The sequence below is a fragment of the Podarcis tiliguerta genome (assembly GCF_965153285.1).
Source record: "Podarcis tiliguerta genome assembly, chromosome: 10".
NCBI classification, from domain to species: domain Eukaryota; kingdom Metazoa; phylum Chordata; class Lepidosauria; order Squamata; family Lacertidae; genus Podarcis; species Podarcis tiliguerta.
Genome location: NC_139543.1, coordinates 26740472 through 26755932, shown reverse-complemented (window position 1 = coordinate 26755932; position 15461 = coordinate 26740472). Strand labels below are relative to the sequence as shown.

At 38.7% G+C, this 15461-nt stretch overlaps 1 protein-coding gene across 4 annotated transcripts in view; it reads right to left on the bottom strand.

The window, feature by feature from the left end:
• ARID2 (AT-rich interaction domain 2) overlaps window positions 1–15461 on the bottom strand; it is a 101456-nt gene that overhangs the window by 36915 nt on the left and 49080 nt on the right. For all 4 annotated transcript variants that reach the window (XM_083399275.1, XM_083399273.1, XM_083399274.1 and 1 more), the window contains 3 exons: window positions 3873–4006; window positions 3534–3752; window positions 619–686 (listed from right to left, as the gene is read on the bottom strand). In XM_083399275.1, the coding sequence (XP_083255401.1) occupies window positions 619–686; window positions 3534–3752; window positions 3873–4006 (421 nt within the window). The remainder of the gene's footprint in view (window positions 1–618; window positions 687–3533; window positions 3753–3872; window positions 4007–15461) is intronic.

Below are 15461 nucleotides of genomic sequence, written 5' to 3'. Positions count from 1 at the left end.
ACAAATGTTTTGGGGCTCTTAAATAAAGCATCTCTAATACATCCACTGTGTGCATGAAATGCTATATTTTGGGGCCTAGTATATAGTGCTCACGGCACAGTAACCACCTGAATTGTTTATCACACACATATGGCATACAAGGCTGAGTGGTGGTGTGCAACATGCAACAATGCAGTGTCTTCTCAAGGAACAGTACACACAGCCTATCGTGAACACTATCCACGCTCAACAAAATAACTGACATGGATGTGCAAACTTGGTTGCGTGAAACTCAGCTGAAGTTGTACATATAACTTTGGAGCTGACTAAGGAGACTTTCACACATTCTAAATGCTGTTTCTCAATACTAATCTACAATAACACAGTCGCTGTATTATTACCTCCAGCAGCACCTACTGGGGAGAAGGAAGCTTTCAATCTATCCCTGCTCCTACCCACTTATTTGAAATACCTGAGAGCTCTTTATCTGATCCACTCTAAATAAAATTCCCTTCTCTTTAGTCTAGCTTTGTCACTACTATTTAAGCACAATGTTTAAGCTGCACTGTTAAACTGTAAGGCTCTATCACACATTTTTTTTTGACATGCTGTTTTTAAAACTATATTTTTAAAAATTACCTTAACAAAATCTCTATCCGTTTTCTCCTTCCATTCTTCACCAAACACAGTAGAAAATGAACCTAAAGCTATGAGTTAAAAAGCATTAAAGTTACAATTAAAAATTGTCCATAAACAGCTGTGACAATACTATAGATAATTTGAAAACAGTGTAATTTTGCGGTACTGTGGCCAGCCAATCTTATTCAGTTGCAATATACTTTTCTACTACCAATATTACAGTTTATTAGAAGTAGCATAAATATTTTTTAAAAATTGTTTTGAGTTATGTCTTCTGCTTGGAGTGGGGTATTTACAACATGGAGAAGAGTGCTTTCTTTTGAAGGGCAATAGCCCATTATATCAACTCATCTAAAGCTGCATGAATTGGACTGCTGTTAAGTAGAATGGGGGGGGGGGGAGTTCTTTTATCAATCCTGAATAATAAAGGAACTACCTGCTATAATTATGCCACAGGCTAAACAAGCCAGGAAGAAGAAAAAATGAGTGAAAAATCTATGCTGAAGAAGTAAACTCTACGTTATGAAAATTCAAATGTTGTGCTTAAAAACATTATGCAAATAACATTCAAAGAAACTTGCTTAGTTGCATAAAGCTGTTCATTTTGCTTGCTTTGATCTGAATATCATATTTGAGTTCTCGCACAAAGTAGAATTTTCTTGAAAGGAACTAGCATGGCAAAAAGGCGATAACTTCAAGCCACATATTTCTTAGGTGCACACAATTCCCTGCATGTTGGTGTCCTCTGTCTACAGTTTCCAGCCTGCCTAGAAACCTACTTAAAAAAAACCAAGTGGAAATGCAGACACCTAGAAATCTGTCCACATTCAGATCCTACAGTGTATGTAAAGAAGGCATCCTGGTTCCTTTCTAAGATGCATTAGTGGGTAGTAGGTATAAAAAGGTTGAATACCCCTGGGCTAAACCCTAAAAGGTTCATTGAACTATTTGAGATAACCACAGGAATTGATGTAGTTAGTTCCAAGGCTCATCCTATTCTCTGAACAAAGGAATGTTCTATATGCACAAGAAACTGACATGTGTGAATGGAGTGTCTCCTTTATTACAGAGAATGGGAAATCTCTGCATACCTGAGCCTTCAGACTGCACTCTTCAAGTCTAAATACTTGATTTTTAGGATCTGGACAACTGACTTATATGCAATGCTGATCAAAGTTTGATAACAAGCAGCTGCATAGAATTCAAATCCTAAAATTTACTCTCTGCAATATGCCCGCAATATGGAATCTTTTTTTAAGGCAGATGTGAAACACCACCACCACCAAAAAATGCATCTCTTATGCTCTCTTTTTGGAGTGATAATAGTGTTATACAGCTATGTTGCAACACACATTTCTCTAGGTACCAGAGTAAAATTTTACACAGGAAGTTTAGTTCTGTCTTCAGCTGGAAGCTGGCCAGCTGCAGACTCTCTGATTTAATCCAAATTGGCCTTTATGGCAGGAGTTCAACATCAAATTCTGTCAGTTTCAATAAATATAATGGCTGTATTCAGATGTCACACTCAACCATAGTTCAGTAAGACTCCACTCTTTTTTCCTCTTCTTCAGCAATGCAGTCTCTTCTCAGTCTCTTCTCCTTTGGGTGCAGCAGTTAATGCTAACTATGGTTTGTTTAACAAGCCAGCTTCATAATTCATGAAGCATTATGCATAATCAAAGTTTGTGTAGTCTGAAGACAACAAGCAGCAGCAAATCTAACCTGGAAGTGGAAGTTTCCTAATTCCTCTTTGTAGCCAAATCAGAAGTAGGGAGAAGGGCAACAGCCCAAGGCTTGCTGCAGCTCATGCATCCTACATTAACCTATGGTTTAGTATGATATCCAAATGTGGCCAGTAGCTGCATACATGTCCTTTTACCAGTGGTTCAAAAGCACATCTCTTCAGCAATTATTCTCACCTAAATCTCTGGCTGCAAGAAACAAATAACTCCCCCCCTCCCCAAAACCCCATTAGTTTGTTTATTCCAGTCTTCATAAACACATATTTGGCCATGATCCTTGTTCTACTCTAGACTAAGAAAGCAAGACATGATTAACCATTTCAAGAAAACACAAGAGATGCTTGAAATACTGAAACTTGTTTGAAAGTCAAACTATTGTGAAATATTAAAGAAAGAAAAGAAAGTTACAAAAACTTGCACAAGTGTGCTATAGAAGCAATGAGACCGGAAGGATCTCAGCAGCAGAACACTGCAGGATACAGAACTACTGGACAAAAAGTGGGTCAGCTTACTGGAGGTAATAGAATCAGCGTCATTTTAACTTTAGTGTATCATCTCACCAGTGACTTGCGAGAACTTTAGGGTCAAGTACCAATCCAAAATATCCCCTCAGTTCAGGGGTTGGTTCATAGATGAAATTATTGGAATATTGTTTCTACGTATTAGGCTGCTATTAATAGCCCTGTCTTGTGCACCTTTTCTCAGAAATGTAGTAACTATTTGTTTAAGGCTGAGGAAAGAAAGAAAATTCTATGTTGGGAACCATTAGGAAAGGGACTGAAAAGGAAATATCCTCTAGAATAATAGCGCTATAGACAATCAAGGATGTGCACAGATCTATCAACAGACTTAGTCATGGGAGCTAAATGGAATGTACAGATGCATGGCTGGGATTCCTCTGAATGTCAGTAGCTGGGAAGAGACGCAGTGATGTTAAAGACTGCTGCCTTCACAGACTTTTGTAGGCATCCCAGAAACATCTGGTTGGCCAGTGCTGAAAGCAGGATGCTGAATCATCAGTCTGATTCAACAGGACTCTTCTTTTGTAGGATTATGAAACAGGTAGGATAGAAGATGGGAAAAGACAGAGCATGCAGAAGGAAAAGAGGAACAAGGAAACAACTCTGCTGCATACACTTGCTCATCAAAGGATTATTCAAAGTAGAAACTTACTGTCATCAAATACCCCAGCGTTAGCAAGCAGCAAAGTGATGATTTTGGGGTCCTTGTCAAGCTGCATAACGTGTTTGCTTTCATTTGATAGAAGAGTGCACACATTAATAGCAAAGTCCACTTCATTTGGGAGTCCAGATAACAGAGAAAGCACCAATTTACTATAGTCATTTGGCGAATTAAAGTCCATAGATAGCCCATAACTTTGTCGAAGAAAATCTATTTATAAAGGCAAAAATACATGATTAGCAACAATGCACCTGTAGGCTTTTTGTGCCATTTGTCCAACGGAAATCAAGGACAAATGGCGCTACCATCGACTAATTTGTCAAAATTTACCTGACACGCTGTGCTGCTGGTAATTATAGGAAGATGGAATTGCACCTATAGGAAGTTGAGGCTTTGGATTGCCTGGTTGTACCTCATCATCATCCTCTCCAAAGTGATGTACTTTCTCGTACTTTTCTAGATAACTGAAATAAAGAGCAAGGATTTTTCACTATGTAGAACTTCATACTGTACAATCATACAATGCTAAAAAACTGTAAATTGCTTTAATTTAGCAGCTCAGTGAAACTTAATAAACTGAGGACTTCTTAAATAAATAGAACGCACCATAGAACCAGACTATTAAGTTCTGATTTGAAGGGCACAATCATATTCCAAAACATCCATAATTGTATTTTATATAGGTTATTCTATAGCATTATATTTTAACTGTATTGCAGACCTTCAAACTTACTATTAAACTTTTGAAAATAAACAAACCCACCACCACAAACACTAAATGTACATTACAGCAGTTCTACTAGATACACCTACAACTGAAAAACTGAGTGTATTTTTTGCAGCTTGCTGATACCCACAAGCCTAATTCAGGTGCTGCCATTCAGGGTCAACGGAATTAGTTACAGACTTGAACAAAATCTTCAGTGTTGATCACTACCCCCATTGCTTTAATGTTTGATATTACTTCACACCAACATCTAGAAGGGTGACCAAGATCAGTGCCTTACTTAATATAAGACATTTCAAAACATTGCCAAGCAAACCCAGTCAGCACAAAAGCAAGGATTAGCTCAGATGACCATCAAAATCAATGTTTGAAGATTTAGCAATAAATCAAAGCTCCATTCTTCACTGAAGGGAATGCGAAGGCAAAGCAGCGCCCAGCTGGATTGAACCCCACCACTGCTGATGTCAACCTGAGATGTCAACTGATTGACATGTGAGTGTGGTTGGGGGGATTGAACCCCACCACTGCTGATGTCAACCTGCGATGTCAATTGATTGACATGTGAGTGTGGTTGGGGGGATTGAACCCCACCACTGCTGATGTCAACCTGAGATATCAACTGATTGACATGTGAGTGTGGTTGGGTGGAAATGGCCTCATGGGCAAAGACTGACCTGTGAGTCCGAGGATCCCCACCTGTACTTTAGCGGACTTGGATGAGATGTCTGAATTGGATCACTATATTTACACTCCCAGTGATTCAGAGAAAGACTTTGCCCAAGAAAGGGATTTCAGAGTTTGTGGAAGACTTTTAGTCAGCAACCCTATGTAGACAATGACACCCCACCCAACTAAACTCAGTGGGAATTACTTCCAAGTAAATATGAATAGGATCGGGCTCTTAGGATCAAAAAGGTGGACTCAGTCTCTCTCAAGGAAAAGTAGTCTCTTGGGGCCCAAGGACTTTCTAAGGCAAGGGCCTTTTAATTATGCCCAGTGAGATGAAGCACAGACTCTTAACACTTGTAAAATGAGCTTCTAGAGAACTATTCCCACCAAAAAGTTACCACATTCTAGCTTTAAGAACAGCAACATGCAGAGTACATTTTAAGAGTATTATTTTTCACTTGTACAAATATAAACTTTTACAAAAATGTTTTCAAAGTGGTGATTTCATAGTTGTGACAAATATATTTAATGAACAAAAAACATTTATTTTACAGATTAATTCAACTTGGGGACTTCCATCGAGGAAGACCAAACATCCTTACCATCAGAGAAAGAAGTATATTGGGCACCTTCAGAACTTTCCTTGCTAAAAAGTGTGCTCTTTTAATAACTATTTCTGGTCTAGCCAGCCACTTCAGAATCCCACTCAACTCAACCTTGCTCTGTTTAAGCAAAGGGAGTAATATGTTCCTGAGTCATATATACAATTACTAATATGTAGAAACATTAGCATCCCCTTATCCTGTTTCCAGACAGTGAATATATGTATTGTATTTTTTTCTATTTTATAGTTCTATCCAACAGTCCTCAATCGAGTGAGAATACACCTGCAGCAGCATACAAAAGAAAAAAAGGGGGGGGCAGCAACTGAACCACTTAAAACAAGAATTCAAACATACTAAGCACAAAATGGAGAGCAAGGATATTAAAAAAACAAAACAAAAAACTATACAAAGGCCTTTCTATAGCAGAAACAACAATTCAAACTCAAAAGCCTTTCTAGAAAGGGAAATCTTGGGTAATTTGCCAAAGCTCGTAAAGGAGCTGGCAGGTGCACTTCTCTGGAAACTAAAAAAAGGGGTGGGGGTAGGGGAAGCCACACAGAGAAGATCTAAGATCTAACTGCTCTCATTCTGCTTCCATGAACCAAGTAAGGACTCTCTGAAGATGCCAGATAATGTGAGATGTCATTCTGGGCCCAGATTGTTAAATCAAGACTTCTGAAACCCGCTGATGCGCTGGCTAGGCCAGCCTTCCCCAAAGGCTGCACTGGCTACAACTGCTGGAAGTTGTAGCCCAAAACATCTGGACAACATTAGGCTGGTGTCAGTACTGGTTTGAGGCACTACACAAATTACAGGGAAAATCTATGGTGCACATTTTCAAAACTGGCATCATGAGATATCTCCAAGGCAGTCTAGTCAAAAGTCTCACAGCTACTTTTTGCAACAGTTACGGTTTCACAACACACAAAAGACATGGGGCATGTTACAGTTGTGCAGCACAGAGAATGTAATTCTTGATGATTTATTATTATTATTATTCATTTATTGGCTCGGGGCACAATTTAACAGGAACATCACCTACACAAACTTCAGTGAAAAAGCAGCTGAGCTCCAATGCAAACTTAAAATCGTTTTGCATTTGTGTTACAAGCATTCCTGGTGGATTAAGCCCTTGCCCTCCTAATTCTGCCCCTTCCACTTTGAATTTTGGCTTAGCCAAAGCAGAGGGCGAGTTTTGTGCAAGCATTTTTATCATCAAAAGGCAAACCATTTACTTATTTACTTGAAGCACTTATATACTGGTTTTCATGTCAAAGCTCTCTCAAGGCGGTCTACAGAAGTTAACTAAAACCATAAATCAATTTAAAAAACAAAAATAAAGCAGTAGCATTACACAAACTAAAAACAACCATACTTTAAATCTAACTCACATCACTAATAGAATGCAAATTGAAGTTTTAAAGTAAATTTAAAAGGAACAAATACATCTTATACATCTTTTGGGATCTTTTTTAAAAAAGACACTCAGAGTCTGGGGCACCTGCACAAGGGCACCAATAGAAGCCTTTACCAGTGCCATGGCACCTGCCAGGTTGACAACCCCTGATTTAGAGATTTGACTATAGCACTATGTAATGTTCAGTGTTTTCTGTATAAAACACAGAGGCATCCTGTACAGTAAAATAAAATATGCCACATAAATCTATTATATTCCCCCTTTTTAAAAAAAAATGTAAGTGATATGTGTCTAATCCTCCAATGAAAAGCTCCTGCACACATCCTGCTTCTAAAACCAAACTAGATTACAGTGGAAGTAGTTACCCATTTATGTTGTGGCATTAAGGAAACTGTATTTTAGCTGTCTCTGCGTTAGCATCAGTGATTGATTTCCCTACAGTCCACACTCTACCACAAGCTACAACATTTCTGAATTTTTGCTTTGCAAAGTGATGTTTGAGCAGATTTCTCATTTGTCTTTCTACTCCATTAATTGACTGCATTCACATTTTTATATGTTTAAGGCTATCGACAGGTTCAAAACATTAGGGTAGTATCCACCACTGTGCAAGCAGCATTCCACTAACACAACAGGATTTCCTTTTTCTTTCTTCTTGTGGGCCCCCAAAATCTGTTCCAGACAGTTCCCCAAGCAGATTATGAGGGTGTATGGGGATGCACACAGAGAAGAGGAAATTAGGAAGTAGTTTAGCCTCATTGAAGGCCGGTATTTCAATATGAGTAGGAAAATGAGAGTACTCCTAAACATTTCTTTTAGAAAAAAGTACTATCTGTCTATCATATTTATATTCTTTTATACACACATATTCATAATTTTAAAACTTCAGTGTATATGCCTTTTGAATACTGAAAAAAGTAAACAATTCTTTTTTAAAGGTTAAATTTCAGCTTTCCATTTTTCTGTTGGAAGAAAATACCTTCTTCAATTTCATCCTGTATTACAATATAGAAAAACAAATCATCCTCTAAAAATAAATAGGTGTGTTTATAACTTAGCTCCATTAATTAAAATTGGCTTGCCCATAATTAAAATCAAGCACAGTTTAGAGTGCAATCTTACATGGGACATGGTCTAAGTGTGTGTGTGTGTGTGTGTGTGTGTGTGGCGGTTAGCTCCATATTCTAATCGTTTTCTAGGATTTTAAAAATACAATGTATTGTTTAAATTGAGGACAGTCACCTGTCTTCTTGTTCTCTGTAAAGCACAATTGTATACAGTGGTCCCAACTGCTATGGACCAAAAGTTATTAAACTTAAAATAATAATAACATAATGAAATAAAAACTGTGCACTGTAAAAAGGCTTGAGGGTCCTGAAGCCACAGAGATGCCTTTAGTTTTGCTGCAACTAAGAATATAAAATTCTTTAGGAAGAGGGCAGGGTGGTTTTTTTTTTTTTTTAAAAAAAACCTTTTAGGAGGCTAAAGTATGATAAAATTCAAAAAGACTTTAGATAGAAATTATTTGCAGAACGAGGCTGAATTTTTTTTTTCTATCATGGGACTCTGCCAGAAACAGTTTGGTTACCTTCAGAGTGAACAGACATACCTGGCCCAGCAGAGTGCATGCCTGTAAGCTAAATATTCTTGCAGGGCTTATTTTCACGGTTAACGGGTGTGTCCTACCTTGGCTATAAGCCTACAGGGTGGGCATGAGAACTTGGGACAACTTTGCTGCTCTCGTACGGTCTTGGATTAGAATTCTGGCTTTGCCCCTAGCTTGGCTCCTTTTCTATCCTGTTTGTAGAAGTTCTGGGACTAAATCAGCTTTTGCCTGCTGCTGCATCCTGCTTAAATAAAACTTCTTCTCTTACTCTCAAGTAAGAGCCTCTGCCATTGTGTCTGGGGCATGAGCTAGGATAGCATGGGATACAATAAAGCACTTTATGATTTAGAACCAAAGGAAGGACTTTATAGTTTAAAAACCATGGAATAGCACAACCCAGAGTACTACAATCTTGGTCTTGTAGAAAACTCATTTTAACACTGATGCTATTAATGGCATGCAAGCTATAGGACAAAGCTTTCCTATAAATCTCATCTGTTAATTCTCAGAGTGGCTAAAACATCTGTGCCCAGAGAACAGAGAATTTCCATTCTTGATATCACTAGTGCAATAAAGGCTGAAAACATGTACAAAGAGGGTTTTTAGAATGAATGTACACTAGCAGTACTGTTAGCTGTCCAATGCAAGCATAACAAATCAAAATAATACTGCAGCTACTTAATTTAATGTTTTAAAGTATGGCCTCAATGAGAAGCAGCCAAAAGAAATACACCGCTATACTACTTGGGGGAATGCTGAGATGGAGAAATGTTTTGGCTCAAACTAGAACCATTTCAATAGAAAAAAAAGTGTTGCATTTAGCATATGGGGAGAGCAGAAGCAGCTCTTCTAAACCAAGCAGCTATCTCCACTATCCAACTCTGTTTTCCTTGTGATACTCATGACTATTGCTGAATCAAAAGCTGGCTGATAATCCAACCTATTTGAAATTAAATTCAAATGGTCAAGTTCCATAAGCGAAACTACTGTATCTAATATGAATTTAGGTCAGATTTGATAGAAAACTGGTTATCTCACACGGAGCACTTGAAAAGAAACTGGTAACACTATGGTGCTAAGGCATCAGCAATTGGCAGCCCTTGGGTAGTGTGTCATGTAGTCTCCCTATTGTCAACCCCAGACAGAAGAGAATGATACAGGGCAGCAGCATCTGTGACAATGAAACTTGGTGGCAAACTATGGGACTTTCCCCCTCCTTATCACAGTGGTCCTCTGACAAAATTAAGTTTCTGACCAGAGTCCCAGGCCTTTAATAAAAGCAAAGAGCAGTAGCATCTTAATGACTTGGGAGAGATTTGAGGTGGGGTGTGGAGTCTAAGCACACACACACACACACACACACACACACTCCTTACAATAAAGAAAAGGAGTTATGTGGCTGAACGTTACCCTGATGCTTACTATTCCAAATGATTGCAAATAAATTGCAAACTTATTTCTCGGTTGTACATTAATATATCTTCTATAATAAGTTAATTTAGACAATAGTACTATTTTCTGAATTGTATAGCAGGTTATGAAGTATGGAGTGACATGTAAGTTATTACTTGTTTGATTTACAGTGAAGGTTATTGGAAGCAGTGACAGCAAAAAGAGAGAGAGAGAGAGAGAACGAAAGACAATCTCTTGTTTCTTCATAGACCACTGAACTGGCATGAAGCATATGGGGGCAGCTGAGTCCAAGTTTAACAGATTCTTTCATCATGACAATGGCAGAGCACGGGGTGGGGGAGGACTTTAAATGTTAAGTAGCAATCAATTTTTAAACTGTCTAAATTAAGAGTTTACGATAATGCAATACTGAATAAAGAAAAGATCTCCGTGTTGTGCTGTTCTTTTGTTCTGGTACCACATGGCAGAACAAAACAAATGACTGAAAAATGAATCAAGTATCACTTTCCCAGATTTGGGGAAATTTGCAAGTTTTTGCTGGTGTATAAATAGAATAACACAAAGCAATCAAACTACAACTTTCATACATACAATTTTAAAAAGCAAGTAACTTAGTTCTGTTTATTGTTCATAACATATAAAAAACACCGGAATTCATTCAGTCTTTAACAAAGTGAGAATAAGTCAAATAGACATCTTAGAAAAGGCTGCTCTCTACTGGAAAAATTACAAAATTGCTACATTACCTACTTTGCTAGAGCGTAAGAGAAAAAACAACAACCCTCAAGCAAAAGAGGAAAACGTGTAAAATACAAAATACATGCAAGGTGATTTTTCAACAAGTATTATTCCCAAGTCAGATCTGTCAAGAATAGAAATATATTTCTTTCAATTACAGTTGTAAATGAAAGTCATGTTTCTGACTTTCTTTGTTCACTCAAATGAATTAGCCAGATGTAGCAAAAGAGAGGCCAATCTTTCATCATAACTGCTGCAGCCACTCATAAGCTCTAAACTCCATCTATGATTACCTCCTGCCTACTGAAACTAGTTTCTTAAAAGTACAGCATGTGTAGGGATAACACCCCTCTTAGAAACCCAAACACTGAGCTATGGACTGAGCTGTCTTTTAATGGCTACAAAGCAGGATACAAGTTTTTTAAATAAAGTGACATCTTGAAGGTAGGGGAAAAACAAACTAAAACAGTCTTATTTAACATATTTTTTACTTCTCCAATAAAAATATTATAAAGGAAAACATTAACATTGTTTCTTCCCTGCTATCAACTGAACTTTATTCAGACAATGGCTTTGTCAACATGACTTACGATTCCTTTCAGGAAAGGCAGGTTTCTTTGCTTATGTTTCTATATATCAAACTTAAACACAGTCATTTCCAGAAAGGTAGCTGTGTTAATCTCTCACAGCAAAAACAAAAGCAAAGTGTGGAAGCTTATGTCATGATAAATGTGTTAGTGCCACAAGACTCTTGGTGCTTTTGCTACAAATAGTTTACACAGGACAACAAATGCAAAGCAACATATATTATGTGATGCTACTGCAGGAAGTGCCAGTTTCTGAAGGTTTTGAGAGGAGAATGAGATTCTTGGATTGGTGGAGCACGCAGAGACTAGTTCGGAGTGGGCAAGGCTTCCTTGCCAAATCCAAATTCCAAAACAATGGCTACCAGAAGTCTATAAACAGGGCTGGCTCAACATTTTTGCTGCCTAAGGCAAAGGAGATGATGATGCTTGCCTCCAGGACACTGCAAGCTGAATTTTTGTGCAGCCTAAGAGATAGGGCAGCATTCTCTGTTATAGCCAAGGTCAGTAGGGGTGCCCAGTAGTGGCAACCCATGCAACACACAGTTCTGTCCATTTTCCCTAGGAGTTGTCTTCTGAAACGGCCACATCCTTTTGCTTGATAGTAGGGCCAGCCTTGACTATCTAATAAAAAACCTTTATTGCTTTATTATTAAGACACTTTTGCCCTGAAGTTATGGAATGAAGTTAAACACAGATATATGTTCAAAGTATCCAGTATAATATTTTAAATACAATTTTTAGATATTAAGTACAATATTTTAAATATTTAAGTTAGATTTTTTAAAGACTTTAAAAAGTTTCCCTTTTAGTTTTAAATCCATAGTAACAGTTATCAGAAAGCATCAATGAAGGCCTATCATACAAAAGCAACAATAATGTTACACTAAGATCATAAATCACAGGAGTGGAAGGAACCACAAGGTTCCTAGTTCAGCCCCCTGCAATGCAGAAATCGTTCACCAAATGTAGGGCTCAAACAAGGAGTGTGTGAACTAGTTCTCATAACCAGCTACTTTCTGGTTACAAATCTTGACTTGAATTTGGACTTTCAAGAACGATCAAATGGCTAGTGAACCAAATTCTAATCCTGACTGGATTTAGGACTCACAACATAATTAGTTAGTGGAAATGAGTGCCTCATTGATTTACTCACTTATAAATAATATTTTTAGGTTACCTCCACAATAGCCAGGAAGTAAAAATGTGACACATGCACAGACCAAGATACACTGTTTCCCACAAAATTCTGAAGGCAGAGGCTGGCACTGAAATCATCAGAAGGAAAGTTCTACTAGTACATGGGATCCATTCTCCCCCCCCCCCCCCATCAGCTCTATACATCTGCAGGATAGCTGTTCCTAAGAGTGAAGGATTTACTTATTTTAGGACACATTTTATGGCAGGACTGGCTAATTTGTGGTCCTCCAGATGTTATTGTACTACAACTCCCATTAGACCTGGCCAGAATGGGTTAGCCACCCTTGTTTCAGAGTCTATCTCTCCTAAGTTTGCTTACATAATACAATATAAAACATATTAACCATCACCAAACCTTGGCTTGGTTAAGACAAACACATTGAACTTAATAAAACGTAGGAGTTGAGGGTCATCCTCTTCACACACTCCTTGAACCGAGGTAACTGTGATATATAGTGCCTGCTAAATATACACATTTGAAAATATATGCCGCACATGTGACATAATAAAGGGATTAACAACTCTCCAGGCCATTTTAACAATCCACAAAGGGAGAGAGGGTTTTCAGGGGCAATCAAGAACATTTCTATGCTCACAAAATTTAAGCTGTGTTTACCAGCAATTTGACACAATTGTCAATAAATTTTCAAAAGCACAATATGGTTTGTTTATGTACAAGAGTTTCATCTTTTGGTCTAATTTAAAATAATGGAGCTCTTCCATTACTAAGAGCGCTGACAAAGGAAAGAAGGTCCAGTAAAGAGCAGTCTTAGTTGTACGTTACAATGACCTTAGATCTAAGAATTGTGAAAGGTGTTCCATTTGCAGAATGGGATTTTCCTGATCCTATGGCCTATCTGCATGGTTGGGAGACTTATTGAAATGGTTTCTGATATGGACTAGGGGTCTGCAGATGGAGGAGTCAGCAGAAAACACATTTAAGTAAAAACACATTTCAACATACACTAGATGACTTGGGATTCAAGCCAACATGCCCATATTTCTTAAAGCTTATCAAAGAGCAAGTTTATAATATATGCACAGTAACCTTCATAAAACCATTATAAGAAATTAAATATTATTTACATTTGACCCACACCATAACTTTTCCATAGAATAAAAGGCTTTAAGTATAAGAGAAAAACTGTTTTGCTAATGCTTTGATGTACATGTGTTAACTACAACATTGCGCAGAAACAAGGCTGCGAGTTTGAGTTCTTCATCCAGCAGTGAGGACTAGGACATCAACTGACTACAGCATATAATGTCATAACTCTTCATACATGCAGCCATTTCATTTACATAAACATGACAAATGCCTTGGGACAAGAGTTAATAAGCACATACATTATATGAGCACATCATCAAGCTATGTAAACCACCACAAATTCTTTCAGTACAGTATTATCCTGGCCTATGTTATTTTAAAGAAGGTATTTGTATGAAGCTTTTCACAAGTACTTAATAAGTGTGCCCAAATACACTAACACTCAGAATGTTTTTACACACATATGTTTCACTGAATTCACTAGAGCTTATTTTCACATTTGCTGACAACAGGTGACAAACTGAGACCATACACTACGGGTTTTAAGGAACATTTTTCTAATCTCTGCTTTAAATTTTTCATATAGCTGAAGGGCAAGAAAATGCCAACTCCTGCTGCCTTTCCCTCTTTTTTCACCTGGCACCTATTTCTTCTAGTGTGCCGTCTCTTAAGCCACCTCCTTCCTCCACTCCTCTCTCTTGGGAATCTTGCCTCTTTCTGCTATCTTATCAGTCCTACCTAATGTGTCAAGATACAAAATATGCATTTGATAACTTTCTGTACCTCCCATATTTCCCTTGCCCCAGCTTCCATTTCTCTTCTTAGGCCCTCAAGCATGTCCTGTTTGAACTTCCCATTTTCATGATTCCTCCTCAGCATTTGTGTCCTTTGATCCTTTCTTTTGCCCAAAACATTCTCTGCCTCTTTGTCTGAGGCTTCCCAAGTTCTCTTCAGCCCTAAATCAAAGCAAAGGTTTGTAATCTTGTCCCTTGAGGCAGATGGAGGAAAAAGAATCAACTATTTTTGCTTAACCTTGAGGCCTCCTGTCATAGCAGTTCCCAGGGATAGCATTTGCGTGGCGAGACCCCGGGCCCCGCAGTTCCCCTCAGAAATAAACATACAGACACGAATATGTTGGGTTAATGGGATAGATTAGGCCACAACTTTACTGGTTACAGATGGGAGCGGTTTGGCTTAGACATTTGGGTGAAGCCAGACTATATCCTGATTCCTGCCTGTCTGCAGGAAGTCTCAAAAGGGTCAACCACAGATAGGGGGAGCCCTACAATATACATCAATTAAGAGCACCCCCAGGGTCCCTGATGGGGTCGTGGCATGGCCCTAGCCCACGCCCAGGCTTTGGACAGGAACCACACCGCCAGATCCCTTTAACTAACGGGATACCCTTAACGAGGAGGGGCAGGCGGAGGCAACAACCTTCCCTCTCATAAACAAGGCTTACCCAATGCCTAACCTTACAAAGTTGTGACGAATGCTGAGAGGTAGGCAAAAACCAAATGGCTGGTGCCAATTTGCCAAGTGGGAAAATTCATACCTGGCCCCCACAACCAGGCGGCTGACATTAGTCCATAGTAGGGCCAAAGTCAAGCAATGCATAGAAGAGAGGGTGGGTGGGCTGGGAGATCTGACAAGAAGGCGAATGGAGGCTGCACCCCAGCCATGCCCTGGTTTAAACAGCCAGCCGGGGGGGGGGGGGTATGACACAGCTGTGAGCCCTAATGACGCGGGCAGCATCCCTCTGCCCACTCCCGGGTCACCAGGAGGTCCTGGATGTCCTCCAGGAATGCTGCACCCCCGGTGAAGGGGAGAAGACATATTATAAAGGAACCCCAAAAAGTTCATTAGAAAACTGTAATTTTGCATTCCTTCACCCACACATTCTGTTTGCCTA